At 46.5% G+C, this 16,850-nt stretch overlaps 2 protein-coding genes across 2 annotated transcripts; both read right to left on the bottom strand.

Annotated features, from left to right (window-relative positions):
- Positions 1–5,863: 5,863 nt before the first annotated feature.
- On the bottom strand, positions 5,864–7,330 carry N7489_006909 (camp independent regulatory protein; the record flags this gene model as incomplete). Its single annotated transcript, XM_056712659.1, has 1 exon — positions 5,864–7,330. One exon carries the CDS (start codon positions 7,328–7,330, stop codon positions 5,864–5,866), a length of 1,467 nt encoding a protein of 488 aa, XP_056566374.1.
- Positions 7,331–14,582: 7,252 nt separating this feature from the next.
- On the bottom strand, positions 14,583–16,331 carry N7489_006908 (asparagine--tRNA ligase SLM5; the record flags this gene model as incomplete). Its single annotated transcript, XM_056712658.1, has 3 exons — positions 14,583–15,800; positions 15,867–15,987; positions 16,066–16,331. 3 exons carry the CDS (start codon positions 16,329–16,331, stop codon positions 14,583–14,585), a joined length of 1,605 nt encoding a protein of 534 aa, XP_056566373.1.
- Between the last annotated feature and the right edge of the window lie 519 nt (positions 16,332–16,850).

The raw sequence follows: 16,850 nt of genomic DNA, 5'->3' as shown, positions 1-16,850 counted from the left end.
GGGAGGCTTAGGCCAAGACAAATAACCCCGGATGTGATAATGCCTGGTCCCCGGAACCTTTGGGTAGAGTGATGTGTACTACTAATAGATATTAGTTGGCGATATTACTCTTCACGAACCATTTTATTGTAGCTGTGACAAGCCACTCCCCACACTATCGAAGCTTTCTTCTTTTCTTTTTCTTTTCTTTTTGGGAAGGAGAAGCGTCGGGCGAAATGGGCAGATCTTCTATTCTCGTGGAACAATTCCCACATCAGGTCTAAGCGCCCCATGCCGTCCATGTTGAAATTTTTCATCCATTATTCGTTTATTATATCCCTTTGTGTGACAACAAATCTGGGGTAAAGAGTGGGCCAGATCTTCTACCAGCACGGACATCCGCTGCAGGGAATCGACCAGGATCGGAATCCGTAGCCATCATTCCGCCTATAGAATATAGGCAATGTCCTGCGGGCGCTCAGTATTCTTCATTCGCTTTGTTACTACTCGCGTCTGCCCTTTTCATGTCCAGCTCACTTCCTGTAACCTGTGACAGCCCAAAGGGGTGGAATGTGGCGAGGTCAAAAGTACACACTGCGCAAGGCCCCCATGGATCTGCCGGGAGACTAACAAGGAAACACACTCGTCTGGAGTTAATAACGGGCTAATGTTGGGACCCTCTTTTTTTTACCCTTTTTACCATTTTGACCGATCAGCTGAGACGGCAGAGGTGATTTTCATACCCCCTGCTAGTTTCCTGGTGCTTCCGGAGTACGGAGTACGAGCTTCTTCGCTTCCAATGTGTGGGAGTTTCATATGGAGTCCATGCACTAGGGTCGGGCTAGCTATGTGAGTAGGTCAATTTTTTTTTTTTAGTTCGTTTTAATTTCTCAATGCTCATTAGGATCGACTATGCAAGTCCATTGATCTGACGGGGTGGACCAACGATATGAGCCAATCGCTCGATGACGGTATGTCACGCTAACGAGTCAGGCAATGTAGACGGATGATCTAGCGTAAAATATGGGGAACGCGCTGAACTCCCCTTTTCGTCTTGACGTCGCATCGAGACCCCTGCCCTTACTCCGTAATCCGTCCGGAGCATTGTGTTCCTCTTTCATTCTACCAGGTACTATTTATGTTGTATACAATGTCTCCAACAATGAAATCCATATCGTTTCCAAGGTTCGAGGCGGGTCAACGGTTGTTCCCGTCCAGTGGGGCCGAAGACAAAGGAGCCATGGATGTTTGATTCAATTTGTATAACTAACCTTGTTCCTGGCGATGGAGCAAGGGGTGTGAGGCAGTGAGCTACATGTACGGAGTACCTACGGGGTATAGAGTACCTACTAGGGATGTACGCAGTACGAATTACGAAAGGATAAAAAGATTCCTGGGAACAACAGCACGGGACCATAGCTATGACCTTCCAGGGCGTCGACCAACATGGCAACTAAGCCGAGATTAAGGTCTAGACCATATCTTCTTTTCGTACTTTTCTCTCTCTCTCTTACCCTATTTCTCTCTCTTTCTCCTTGGTCTTTGACCTCCTCGTACAGCTGTGCCCAGGTGGATTGAGACTATTGCCTAATCAAGCCACCCCCGTTCAGCCTCGGGGTTTCTCCGAGGAAAGGCTTGCACCCCAACAATGGGCACGAGGGGAAGTTCTTTTTAACGGCGTTTGCCGCATAAGGGACATCCCGCCAGGCACCACCGGAACTGCTGCACCATTACTCCATACTGGGCCCGACGATGCTGAACATACCAATCAAAAATGATGGGAATGAATTGCCTGAGCCTTGCGCAGGACGCTAGTCTGATCATCAAAAAAAAGAATTTCGGCTTCCACTTTCTTATTGGGTGCACATAAGCCCCATTCAACTCGTCGAGCCGATCCCTCCAATTAAACTATCCATAGTAAGCAGTTTGATGACTTTCGGCATACTTCTAACAACGTACAATGTTGTACAGGAAGATTTGCCCTTTACTCCGCTCCACTTGCTTAGCGTCGGTTCTATTCGGTCTTTTTCAGCCCCAGGGACAACCTAGGCTAGGTTTGGGATTTAGTGGGAGACTATGGAAATCTGAAACACGTCTCTTTCCAGATATGACGCACGAGATGCAGAAGAAGAAAATCAAACAAGTAAGCAAGATACGCTAGGCATGATTGGCCCTCTGCTGGAAATCTCGGGCGGATCTGAGAAGAAAGAAAGAGGGACCTCATGAATATCAATTCATCGAGATTGTCCTATCCACGATCCACAAGCTCTTACCTGAATGCCGATCCCACTGAGTTAGCCCGTGTCATATGACAAACAAAAGCCACCCATCGCCTATCTCGGCAGAGGCGATGACTTTGCTTTCTCTTACCTAAATTAAAGCGGTTAACCAGATAATCTCCGTGATCTAGCCCTAGAGTGGTCTTAAGAAGGTCAATCATAGAAGGATCGTGGGGGTTCGTAGGTAGTCTTGGCGGCCCGTTTTGTCAGTCCTGCATCCGAGTAGCCCGAACTTTGTTTGCCCGGCCAGCCACAGTATGTTTTTGTAGTGGCAGTCGACAGCTACACGTCTCAATGTTTTCGGATATAGAATGTAGAGATATGAGCGCTGAAATGCTTTGATTACAATGGATACACCCACTTTGTATTTGCCATTCTTTGAACAATACCGGATCTCAGACATATTGCCATGGTCTGTGAGGAATCTGTCCGTCGCGTGCACAAATGACTAGTGGGAAGTCTCGTTGCTTGACATTCATACGACATGTCAATATCTGCTCTCTGGAAGTCCCAGGACCCCGGGTTATCCATATATCGCCGCAGAATAGCAGTCCAAGGGGCGCTATTGCCGTTCTTTATGTCCTGGTTTCCTCGCCGGAAGCCTTGATTATGTCCGGGTGATTCTCTTGCATTGGCCCAAGGCACATTCCATCATCCCAGATGGGAGGTATACCTAGGTAGGCTTGCGTTGAGCTTATGGTATGCAGAAATCAGATTGAAGGCACCCATACTACTCCCCCATCAGCCATGGTACACAAAATCCAGTCACGGTCAGAACAATCCTGAATCCACAATTCACCCTCCGGCCGCATTCTGATGGATCTCCCAGACGCATTTTCTTGATAGCATGAGATATAAAACTCAGACCAACGAATAATTGATGGAACATAACAGAGCGTCTACACTAGTATGGTGAAATATAACTAATGCGATGTGATCAGTTATCTCAAAAGACTCCTCATAATTCTAGAAATCCTAGAAGGAGTGAGCACCACTCTCGGGTATACTTGGGTCTGTTTATAGTGTGTAACTTGAATAACTTCTGGGTTTACCTAGGACGATCTCGTAGGGAAAATCCTCGAATTACACTTGAAAGTCATGCAGGAGACCAAAATATTCCACAGCTTTCGGGCTTCTCATACTAGTCGTGAGACTCAAGACCCAGCTTATGCGCTCTATAGGTACGATCACGACGGCATTGTATAACCTCGGCATTCTCACAGATAACAGTATATGCTCAAGGTCTATTTGAAATCAGAGATAATGAGGTATAAGCAAAATGCATACCTATGTCGCAAGGAACAGCACAAGGCCGTCGTCTTTCTGGGCTTTTCCTTTATAATCACATTGCCGAAGTCGACCAGCTAGACTGAAACATATATTGTTTGGTTCTTTTGGCAGCCAGGTCACTTGTTCCTTCGGTTTCTCAAAGTCACCTCCGACATAAATAAAGGCTTATCCTTAGGTCCAGCACAAACCTGGATTGATCAGCAAAGATATCAGTGACAACCGCGTTGCTCTAGTCCATCTCCTCGCACAATGTAAATATTTAGCGCATTCCTAACATAAAATTATATCTCCGGAGAATACTGTTGTACGTAGGGCAATTGGATGGGGGTGGGTTTCGTTGGTGTCCCAAAAACCATCGTACCCAGACTTATCCCGTTTTGACTCGGTCTCTGTTTCGAAATGAACACCTAGGGCGTAGTGACCGTCATTCCCGATGCATATACCGCTCATAGTGGACACCCCAGAGTCGTATAAATCCAGACGGTGCCATTCTCAACTAAAAGAATCAGCTTCCGTTTGGAAACCGCTGTCGAATCAGAATCGTGGAACAGATCCCACGTATCTATGAAGTAAACATCAAGAGACTTCTAGAACCAGACATATCATGGATGCTGATCCGATACTCGTTGGTCCAGAACGAATGAGTAAGATCGCCAGAGAATAAAGTAAACGGAGCAGAGCACTCATTTACTCAGTAGATCTTCCATGTTAGTCCAGTTCGATGGTGACGCGAAGGACTGGAGTGATAGGCCAATGGATCATGCAGACAATTCACTAGTTGATCAACGGAGATCGTCGCAGACGCACCAGTCAAAGTCAAACCCACCCTTTATTTCAGATTGGGAAAGACTACACAACGTGCGCTAGGGGACTCCTTTCAGCGTTGATCTGCCATAACCTTCAGGTTTGGCGTAACCATCACATACCTCCTGGGAATAGACTCAAAGAATAGGAGGTCCTGTCAGACAAAATTCCAAGCAAAAGAAGGTAGAATTGGGTTTTGGACTTCTGCGAACTCTTTCGAAGGATTGGTGCCATCGAAATGACAGATCAGAACTTCGTATTCCTCTGTGCCAAGGTAGTCATCTGCGAAATAGGATTCGGCAAAGCTGTCTTTGCATGACCAATATGCAAATACCCGGCCTGGGAAAAACTCTGAAAAGCTCGTAACGATTCCATCCCGGATGTTTTGAGGCCAATATCACAGCTTAGTCGAACTAATGATAATGAAATTTCGTCGAAGATCGGCAATTGCCCTGTCCCCCCAAAGAGCATTCGAGGGTTGGCTCAGGTCGCCAACTAAGAGAGTATGACGAGGTGGGTTTCTCTACTCTTGCATGAGTTGGTCTAACGATTCGAATAAGGAGCTGCATGATCCGCGAAGCGGGACAGCCATTCGCCCATAATATTGACAGAGGGTCAGAAATGTCGGAAAACTATCAGTCACCACCATACCTCGCTTTTCTTCGCTTTGGTGGGGACACTTTGATCAACGGAATACGATGGTGACATAAATCGGGAATAGAACCATTATTGGTCTTGGATATCACTTTCTCACTTCCATTGCCTATATACACTCGAGGGAGATGGGGCCCTAAGTACTAGCCATGGAGAGCGGGAATTTGAGGAATCTCAGCTCATTTGGCCCTCAAAAGAGGCTAAAGTCTCATAGCTTCAGTCGACATTGTTAAGGTTGATTATCATTCATGTCTGCCTGCAAGAAAATCCAACATGCAGAACTCTGCTACCTATATGGGCAAAAGCTCGTAACGTGAAAGCAAAGAGTACCAACGACGGATCTCCAAGCCAGTTCTGAGGTGTCTACGATGTCTTTTTCCTACACAGTGATGCATTTTAAGTATACGAAAGAGCACAATGCAAGTCTTATAGATGGAGAGAAACAAGTCAATTTACAAGACACAAGTAGCCCCTTTAGAAATAAAAGCCGTATCCCAACCGTGTAGACCGATCCCAATGCATAATATGAAAAGGTTCCATTGAACCTGTAGCCATGACCCGATCACATATGAAAAACAAGAATTCGAATGGCCCCGACCCATGCAAGATGCTAATAGTGACAAATACAAAGATAAAACAAAAAGGATATCACTGAAACAGCAACAGGAACAAGACTCACCCCCAGAGGAAGCCGCAGTGAGTAAAGAAACATAGACACGAAGACAAAGTGTGAGGTGAAGCTGGGCATCAACCATGTGAAATGGGTTCGGGTTTGTGATTTTTTTTTTTCTTTTCTTTTTCTCTTTCTGTTTTCATCGACAAAATGGATGCATCAGATAACCACTTAATCGAACGCTTCATGCAATGAAGGCGCGATCCAGCTGGCGCAGTGCCCTCGTGTCCTCGCCTCCGAATCCGATCTTCTCGTTAGGGATATCCCGTGGACCCTCAGCGAAAGAGCACGCGGCGGGGGTTCCGTTCGAGCTCGCGGCGGGGCCACCGGGAGAGGCAGTCGATGAAAGAGGGGCCAGGCCTGCACCGTTCATTAATGAGCCAATTCCAGGAACTGCATTTCCAGCGCTCGCGGGATCGGAAGACTTTGGTGATGCGGCGATGGGGTTAAGAGAGGGCAGCGCGGCGGGATGCTCCTGCTTCGCCAGATGAGGGCTGTGCGCGTGGCCATTTGGCTGCGCCAGGGACTGGACTGGCACGCGCGGTGATGCCATGCGAGGGTCAACTAAAGGATGCCCGTAGACAGGCGGGGTGCGTTGCTCGTGGGCATGGGCCTGTGCCTGAGCTTGAGCTTGAGCTTGAGCTTGAGCCTGAGCTTGAGCGTGAGCGTGAGCATGGGCGTGGGCTTGAGCATGGTCGTGTATTGAGCGCGGTGACCGGTTCATGTAGCTTGGCTGTTGTGACGGTGGTCCAGCTGGAGGCAATGTTGATTCATTGTGAGGTGGTCGATCATACGGGCTTGTCATCCCGTGTGGAGGGGGTGGTAGTCCACCGCCATGTTGATGAGGTGGAGGCTGATGATGTGGCGGGCCATAATGAGGATGTCCATTGGCACCTACCGGGGGCAGATAAGAAGGACCAGGGCCGTATTGAACCGAGACAGTCGGTGGTGTGGCTAGAGGGGTGGGCGGCCAAGCATAGGCAGGTGGATATGGCTGTGTATGAGTGACGCGCGGGTATGCGCCGAGAGGATGGGGAGTTATGGGGTACGCAGCGCCTTGCATAGGTCCACGGGTAACGACAGGGAGGTTTTGCTGATCGTTGACTGTTGACTCGGGATAGAGGCCTTTCTGGGGGCGAACATGGCGCAGCGCAGGATCCGTAGTTGGTTGTTGTAAGTTGGCGGCCGAAGGGTGGGATCGTGAATAGTAGCTAATGAGATGCAGATGTTGACCGTTGGAGGTTGTGATACTGAAAGACTGCTTCATCAAGCCATCTGGTTTGTAACGGTACCCATCTGGTCCCTCATCTGTTCCATCCGCACGATCATCGTCACTGCCCCGACTCTCAGGCGTTTTACCTCCTCGGGACGCAGAACCCTGAGAGACGCTACCACCTCCACGCTTGCCTTCCATTTCACGATACGTCAAAAAGCTACCAGACACACGGCTGGCGCTCCATGACTTCCCATCGGTCCATCGCCGCATACCAGCTTCTCGCTCATCCCATACAAAGACCGAACCGGAACGGATTGATTGTCTCTCTTTCTCTGATAATCGTCTTTGCACGCGAGGTAAAAGGCCGATACGGCAAGCCTCAAAAAGAATAATAGCGTCCGCAGGTGTGCGAACGTGCCCGTAATACGTCTCCATCCAAGCTCTTGAGTCAACCCAACCCGGTTGATTAGGTCTGATTGCCAGGTTGAAGGATAGAAGGGGTTTTTTTCTTAAAGGAGTACGAAAGGTGTCTGAAGAGGGAGTTAGATCTAAGGGAAAAGAAAAGAGGCGCAAGTGGAGAGGAAGAAAATAGGGTTCAGGTCCAAATATAAAAGGAACCAGGATCCGAGTCAGTATGGGGTAGCCTGTAGGCGTGGGTTGGTAAAGGCCGAGCTTTTACGTCACCCAAGACGGTTAGGCCGGCCTCTTTTTTTTTTTTTTTTTCCCTTTTTTTCTTTTTTGACTGATTCAAGACTTTGTCCCAAAATGGAAGAGGAAAAGAGAACTGCAGAGATTGATGTGGGCCAAGTGGGGTGAAGGCGTAAGGATGCCGAATAGACAAGGGAGAGAGAGAGCCAAGGCTGAAAAGACACAAAGAGACAGATAGCGGGGGACCTACTTTATGACTCCACAAGGTTTATGAAGGAATGGCTTAGCTGTTCCTGTCTCGGGAACTTTTTTGAAATAAAAGAGAGAGAAAGAGAGAAAGCTGGAAGAATAAGAGGGGAAAAAAAGAAAAGAGGGAAAGGTAAAAAGAAGAGGGAAAGATCTTTCAATTAAATCCAAAAAGCTTTATAAGAAACAATGAAGAAATCATAAAAAGAAGGTTAAATAAGGGAAGCGGAGAGAAGAAGAGCGGGCCAAGCGATCCAAGCGAAAAGATCGAACGGAACTTGTTAAACGCCGAGCTTCCAAGAATGAGAGAATTATTAATTTTATTATTTACTTTATCTTATTACCCAGGTTCGGTAATACACAGAATAATGAATCTCTTTGGAACCCACTCGAACTATTTATGCATGGGAACCTTGGAAAAGGAGATGAGTCGACATGGGGCTGAAAGTGGCACGGCTATGGGTACAAAGGCTTCAATATTGTGTAGCCTAGGTAATTTATGTGTAAATATGCCCAAAAAATAAATAAATCATATAATCACGTCATTGATCCATGGATACCTAGGTATTTCATGTGAGCCTACCCAAATCCTATATGGAATTTAGATTTCAATTCTCCTGTTACGGGGGGTGAAACAGTTTTCCGGATTGGCTAGTTAATTCCATGTTGGAACTCTTGGCTCGGCTTTACGGGGTTTGAAAAACCTTGGAAAGCACTAAGGTTAATTTGGCCCCTTCCAAAGCCCCATTCCTGTGATAGATTAAACTAAAAGGATGGAATAAAGGATCAGCATTAATAATAGATAGAGTATAATCTACTCTGTATGGTAATAATGTGTAAACAAAAATCATGAGCAGGAAAAATAAAAATAAAATAAAAGGCGTACATAAAATGGTCTGTGTCAGAAAAGTGGCGCTCTGGTCGCAAAAAAGGTTAGTGCGGAACTCTTAAGCTTAATCCAACACGAGGAGGCCGGCGCTGAACTTTATGCTCGCTTAGAGACACCCCTCCACTTTGGTTTATTTTTATTCTTGGCAAAAGGGGGAAAACTTCAATTCTACATTGTATTTTGTAGTAAAATCTTGGGGTTATCCTTCAGGCATCGTCCACGACGTAGTCAAACACACATATTACCTTTCGGACATCCAATCGGACTTCGTACTGAAAGCCTCCCGAGTTCACTCCCAATGGTTGCCATTCTTAGATAAGAATGTCCCTACCAAGGAAAAGAAACAAACCCACTTAACTATCGGGATTTAGCACTCAATGCGACCGAGGATCCCCCATTGATTAATAATAGCCCAAACAGGGTTTGGGCGGTTCTGTCCGATGTTTATCCAGCACCCTATCCCTTGGCGGGCAAGTCTCATACGAGTCACATCCAAACAAGGTTGATCTTAGCGAATCTGGCCCGGAGCATTTTTAACTTATATCCGCTACCCGATATCCCATAGGTTAAAATAATAAAAAGAAGCCACTGTGGCCACAGCCTCGTGACTCGTACTCGTATTAGGTCCAGTGACACGGTGTTTTGATTTTTACCGCGCTGAACAATAAAGCTTGACAAGGTCCTAGCCCAGATCAAAGCAATGATGCAATTAAAAGAATACATGAACCAAAGAATGCAATGTACATACATACTCCATACGGGGTATTGTGGATCAGACAAGAAATCTCTTGGTTTCAACGGGACTGAAACCCAGTATGTACGTACATTGTTTGCGCGCGTAAAATGATGCACGGCAAGAGCTAAATAGGAAGCCACGTAACAGGATCGCCATGCGCAAGCATAGGGCGGGTTACCGTCAGCTATACTCCATCCTGGGCTATGTATTCGTTGGAAGTGCACTGCTTCGCATCTGACTTATATCGCTCGTATTTGAGAATAACGATAAATAATAGCTGCGAAACTGACATGATTCGTCAAGCTATCAAAATAACAAGCGGTCGGCCAGAACATGATTCGATGAATCATGTCCGCTGACACCTTGACTCAGCGATAAGGTTAGCTGGTCCGAGTCTGCCCTCCGTGCCGTTCATGTTCACCATGCAGTTAGCCTTGTATCTAATTAGCCCTGCAGGTGGATAGGGCCTCGCCTTCTAGATCCAATAGCGGACCCCCGTACGGAGTACATCGCATGAGGCGTGAAAGGTAACAGAAACATTCGGAAATGCCTCCCATATTGATATTTGCAGAAATACTCCCCATTTCTTCCTAGCCATCTATGGACATCTGACCTTTGTGCCATAACTTTATTCTAGTTCAATATGTCACGCACAGGCCAAATAATGCAAGCCAGTGGAAGCGTATCGCCAACGAAGTCCCCCGTTGCACAAGGATCACTCTAATATGGTTTGGGGGAGCTGGTTAAGCTTGGCAGCTGATTTTCTCCTTGGCTCAGCCCTGATTCTGATTTGGAATTTGCAAGCCTGGGGGGCCCATGTGTTTATTTCAAGAAAAGAGCATGGCACGAGCCGATGGTGTCAGCGTACTTCACACATACATTGTATCGCCTGCATTACATGTCTCACATGGCGCCGTCCTGTGTGACTAGGACATCACCGTCGTGACCCGGTTTTCCATCTACCAGGTCTATGGAGTGTGCAAGGTCGCACTGCTTCCTTGCTCTAGGTTCGATGGAATAAGAAATAAGGCTTGGGTGACCAGGGTATGGAAGATATAGTGTAGTGCGTATGATTTAACATGCAATCTAGAAGGATTAGCGGACTAATACTCTGTACAGTTATGCTGTGTTCTTGTACTGCCATAGGCAAAATTGTTCAACGGTTAATGATAGGCTACTGGGCAGTAATCGATGTTAACTAGCAGGGCCCAAGTTTCAATCAGACCGGCGCAGCTGATCATTCTAATGTCCAAAAAGGAAGCCGGTATCGTTACATTTTAATCTTAATATTGGCCCTACCTTGGTCTTCTTCTAATCAACATGATAAGGACAAGCAACAAGAGCACAGATCCCCACATGTATTCCCTTTCCAAAAGCATCTAAGCTTGTATAAAGTACAGTTGCTTCAATATTAGCGTAGAAGCTCAGGCCCCGACCGAATTTTTAATTCAGGAGATCGCCTGAATCCACCATTACCAACTGTAATCCCGCAAGTCTTGCTATATTAGGATAGTGCGGTATCTATCATTTGCCCCGGGCGGAAAATCATCTCCAGCTTATTAGTACATGTATAATCGTCCCCTCATTTACCCACGTCTAAGGTATAGTAACACCAATGCCCTGATTCGGAAATTTCTAATCAAAGAGATATACCCGTGTACTTATCTCTAATATAGAAAAACAATATCGTGAATTTCGTATTCTCTTAAGGCCTGTCCGATCCGATTACCCGAAGACTCCTTTTTTGGAGTGGGTCCAGCTCCACATCTCGCTAACTATATCTCACCTACTGATAGAGTACCCTTGCGGAATAAACCGACTGTTTCGCCGACCGTGGGTTGTGTGGGCCTTTTGCAACTGTATTCGTTAACTGCTAATCTATTATTAATGGCCTCGGGCTACCTTCGGCTTGTTGGTATAGCTGAGGTGTAACTCCGCTACACAGCATTTGCTTTCAAAAATAATCTCCGATCGATGATCCGACACGGGCGGCCTAACGTTATAAACGAGAGCCCCAAGCCAGCCAAGATATTTGAGTTTGATTCCTCCAGTCATAGACCAGAGCAACCGAATATAAGCCAGCTTACATCAAAGAACCCATAACAGAATGGAAAATGACATGCGATTAATGCTTTTTGTATTGCCATGCATTCATTGCAACCCTGGAATTAAAGGTTGCCAAGAATTAATTTTGTGAAACGTCACACGAGCTTATCTCCACTAGCATAATTAAGGTATCCATTGTCTAGATGAATAGGGAATGTGCTGGAATGGCTAAAAGGCTTGGAATTACTTTCCTTTTCTACCTTTTTTTTTATATTTATATTTTTTCACTTACAGTATTATGGTTATGGAGTAGTTTCTTCTCACTTTCTTTTCACTTTCTTCTCATTTTATTCTGGTCCAATGTTTGTATGTAATATTGACTTTTTTACTAACATATTTAACACATCATACTCCATAGCGGTCCAAGAAAAGGCAGTGCACCGACAAATGCTGGTGCCTACCCAAAAATGGCAAGAAACAACCCAGGTAATCTTGGGGCCAAGACTTTATGAATGCCAAGATGGTGCCAACTTTGAGTGGTTAAAGTTCTGGCTGTCTGGAGTGGGGGGCAATGTCATCGAAGTCTAAAATCCAGTTTTCCCCTTGCGAACCATGGAAACTTTGGCTGCAGGTTTATGGTTAACGTTTATTCCGTACCTTTATTTTACTTAACTTTACTTTACTTTACCTAGGCATTTCCAAGGTTCGGTTTTTGCTTTGACCCCATCTTACATAAACCATGTGGCGGAATGCATTATTTTTCTCGGGGAGTTTCTGGAGCCGAATACGAAGATTGATGTGTTTGAACTATATAATATTGTCTTAGTCTTGGAAGGTGTAACCTTAACATCCTAGGTAGTAATCATCCTGGATTATCAATTATGGATCAATTACTCCGTACTCCGTACCCTACCCGTGCATACTAAAATAGTTGGATATTCCTGCGTGACGATTATGATTGCAAATCACTCTTCCTACTGTAGGCTATCTGCAATGTGATACGTCAGACAGGGATGCCCTGTTGCATGACTCGTACAACACGCACTGCCCGAACTTCTTTTTGCTTATGCTTAACCCTGGTAAGGTTGGGGGCCCTTGGCCTGCTGATCCTGGCCCCCTTATTGGCAAGGAAGTAGTGCTCACTTTGTCCAAAGTCAAATATATTAATTCAAGGCTGTGTGCTTCCTTCGAAGTTTCAATGAGGCTGTACTCAGCTTTCCCATACAGTTCTAATCTGATGTTGATTTTTTTTTATATTAACCATATATATATAATCATTTCCTATTACAATAATAACCCTTAAGGACAAGTAGCAATACAAGGTCTATAAAATCTAAACCGAAACTAGAATGCTCGGCGTAAATAAGCGAGGTCCGAAATAAGGTCACTCATACTCCAAGTCCACTCGGCGAACCACGTTTTCTCCTAATCAGGTACGCCGAGATTTCAATCGTCCTTGAATTCCATTGCCGTTGACCACAGCCGCCTCGCTGTCCTGTTTCCGAATTAGGGTACCGATGTATCTACTTTTCCAGCAATCATGATCGACCTACGTACTGCCCCAAGGGCTAGTGCCACCGACGCCCCATTTTTTTACATTTGGTCTGTGGGACGCCTCGTTTCCAGACTATAGTGCTTGGCTTTGCTTGGGGTCCGGACCTCCGGTGCATAAAATCAGGGATAAGATCTGCCGTACGGAGTACATGTCTTCCGTATACGGGTTGAGTTATACGCCAACATGCTACCCCAGCCATGTTGTACTGTTGTATGTTTGCATGTACAAAAACGACCGGTCTACTCCATACATGTAGAGCTACTCTTATCGTGAAACGATCGTCTACGCCTGGCGCTCTGCTAATGCAGCAAGATCTGTGCCTTAATTTTATTACTTCGGTCGCCAAGTTAAATCCGAGCACCCATTCCTTTCGTCCGTGCGGTGGTGCTTGCTAACGCGGTATAATTTTTGCCCTCCGGTTCCTCTATTCTAACTCCTGGTTCCTTTCGACGCCGAGCCCTGTCTTCGGACGCAGATATCCAAAGTACGGAGTGTGGAGTAAGCATACGTAAATCCAACCCTGCGTTCAGACCGGTGTCATCATCTTTTGATATCATATAATGAGGTCCGATCCCATGTCTGGTATGAAGGCACTGGTGCCGGAAGTAGCATTTTCTCTCTAACTCCGTCGCATTCCTTCAGAATTTTAGCGTTGCGCTTTGTTCTGGCTTCTTCGGCTAACTCTCCACGATCATTACTTGGCTGATTCGTGGAACAGGGGCCAAATCCAATAACGGAAAAGGATTAGCTAGTTCGACCCAGTCACCGTCTTCTTTTTCGGCCAATTATCCGATCATTTGTCTTGAGCTCTGCGAGATCATAATTTAAAATTAGCGTATCGGACTAACAAACAAGATAGGCAAAGTGGGTAAATCAATAAGCTCTATATATCCGTAGCCTCTCATAATCCGACAGTCTACGGAGACCTCCGTAGTCCATATGAAGATGAGAATGGTGAGAATTTAGTCGCGAGTCATTTTCCTCTTTTTTGCTGCCTTGCTCTGCTAGTAATAGAGTACAGTACATAAGGCGCCCATGTAGTACATATTTTTATCAAAGGTTGCTTTGGGGCCTAATAATTGTGTGATGCTAAAAAAGAATAATACAACATACAAACCTTGTTAGCTGAGCCGGTCACTACCGGTGAGTGCTTACAAGCATACCTCCATACAAGCTCTCTTTCTTTTTTAGCTTCAGATGGTAAGAGACGTGTATTTCCACTAGTCGAATTTGGGGACATAGTGCCGGGGAGGCTCCGTTATACGGATGTCTGCGGATAACTCGCTCCTGTCTTTGTCCTATTCGGGAATCAATCGGCGACTTTATTCCTAGCTTGTTGAGAGTATAGTATAACTCTCCCTTTGATACGGAGTACAGAGTTCACTACTTCGGGTGCTTATTGTCAATGGAGCAAATCCAGCCCCAGTTATGAGTTACACAGTAGATCGATCAGCTACTGTCGCTTTAGGTTGGGTCGTTTTCAAATCTCTCTATTCAAATATTTATTTTCATGCATATTATATTACAGATATATCATACACTGGCCAAGTGATACCTCTGATAAGCATCAGCAATCAGCGCGACCGAAGTACCGCGGGAAGGATACGATATCCCGAACGCTGGAGACACCAGTCAAATATCCCAGGAACCGGTCGAATCCGAGCCCAAAGCCTCCATGGGGAGCAGAGCCCCAGCGTCGGAGGTCAGCGTACCATTGGAGGTGGCTCAGGTCCTCGTCGGGGGTGAGATGGGGATATAGCGATTCGCCTGAAGCTGGATCACCAGATTCGGGAATCTGTCGGGGCTTGATCAGGCCGTGCTCGCGCATGTTCTGAATGAGATTGAGCAGGCGATGCTCGCGCAGGGAGCCCCCAGCGACTTCGCTGACTTCAGGGAGGAGCAGGTCGAAACATGCCACTGTCTCCCCAGGCGTGTTGCTGCCGTCGGCGGTCTGTGAAGGGGCCATGTAGAACGGCTTGACGGATTTAGGGTAGTCCGTCACGAAGACGGGACATCCTTGATGGAGCACCTCGACAATATACTTTTCATGCTCAAGTTGTAGACCTCCGTTCCATGTCGGGGAATGCTCAAATGATGCTCCGTCTTCGGTGACAGCACGCTGGAGCATCTCCACTGCTTGGGTATATGTGATGCGGTGCCACTTTGGCCCATCCATTAGATCGGTCCATCTTTTCCGTAGAGATCCCGACTCCTCGCTAGCTTCCTGGCCTGGCTCGCCAGACCGCTTTGCCGACAAGATCTCTTGGCCCACAGGAGTATTATATAGACGACGCGTCAGATCGCGTAGCAGATGTTCGACTAAGTCAGTAAGCGAGTCAAGATCGGACATGAAATTGACCTCGGCTTCTAGCATGTAGAACTCGCTGAGGTGGCGTGGTGTATCGCTCTTCTCTGCCCGGAACACTGGTGTCAATGTCCAGACGTTGCCCAGCTCTGCCGCATACGCTTCAAGGTGAAGCTGCGACGATACTGTGAGGTATTTTGGCGCTCGGAAGAAATGCTCGTTCTCGGTGGTGGGTGTTGCAGCACCGCGCGGTGTCAGTGTAAAAGTTTCACCTGCGCCTTCGCAATCTGAGGACGTTATAAGAGGAGGCTGAACTTGTGTGAAAGCTCCGTCAGGATGAGAGTGGAAGACATTGCCAAGTTGGAACATGCACTCGGATCGGAAGCGCGAAAGAAGAGAATTGAAGGGTGTTCGAATGCGAAGGTGTGGGATCTGACGCAGGAAGTCGGGGCTGTGGTACTTCTTCTGGATCGGAAACGTCTGCAGCCATAGGTATGGTGGTTAGTCTGAGGTTTGCGACAGCTGGGGAAAAGGTCTTGGACTTACCTCCGCGTCCGATGCGCCTACAACCTTAACATCGCTTGTTTGGAGCTCATGAGTTTGCTCTTTGCCCGGTGGGCAAGCCTTCCATATGCCCGATATTTCAATCGCAGTTCCAGTTGACAGACTAGAGGAAAAGCGTTCGAGTTAGTCTTCATGGACAAGCAGGTCAAGGACCACACAACTCGCGCGCGGTCGAACATACTCTGCTGCTTGCGCGGGCTTCAGAATTGCCTGCAATGGCTCCACGGTCGAGCCATCTGATATTTCTGCGAACGCAAATCGTTTCTGTTTCCGTACAGAGCGAATGAACCCATTCACTTTGACTTCTTGGTCCTCGAAACTGCAGACCCCACCGTTCTTGCTAGCTTGGAGGATTTGCGCGCATCGCACGATAGAGGGGCGGGTATTAATTGAGCTATGGGTAAGTCTGCCCACAGATGTGGTGAAGGTCCGCCGCCATATCTGCATTGCTGGAGATGCTGTGGGTTGGATGATCGGGCAGTTCGGAGATTGCGGCCAGGAAACTTATCGGCGTTGATGTCGGTCCGATTAGCATTCTCAGCATTTACTACCTACAGGTATGTACATTATTAGAGAACATCGACAAGGTTGTATTTATAGCACTAAACGTTGTGTTGGCGGCAGTTTCTATTTTTTATTTTTGGGATTCGAATTTGTATCCCGGGGGCCTGGGCAGTTATATGATTACATAGCTGCGACAGTTTATATATAACGGGCCAATCTATTTGTACATCTTCTTTTGACGAAGACATACGTAAAAAAAGAAAAGGAAGGTTCAGTTAAAAGGTGGATATTCCATATTCCAACTCCTTGTGCGATACATAGTATATTGAAGGTTCGAGACATCCATGCATGTGGATAATTGGCCTAGCAAGTCATTACAGCAAAAAGTAAGATTTCAAAATTACCGAGAGCAACTAACGCTGAAAGACTTCCGGTCAAGCTAAACTGTGTAGCCGAAGGAAT

The sequence above is a fragment of the Penicillium chrysogenum genome (genome assembly GCF_028827035.1).
Source record: "Penicillium chrysogenum strain IBT 35668 chromosome Unknown utg000004l_segment0_segment0, whole genome shotgun sequence".
NCBI classification, from domain to species: domain Eukaryota; kingdom Fungi; phylum Ascomycota; class Eurotiomycetes; order Eurotiales; family Aspergillaceae; genus Penicillium; species Penicillium chrysogenum.
The sequence above is the reverse complement of the archived record's forward strand: the minus strand, read 5'-3'. Positions and strand labels throughout refer to the sequence as shown.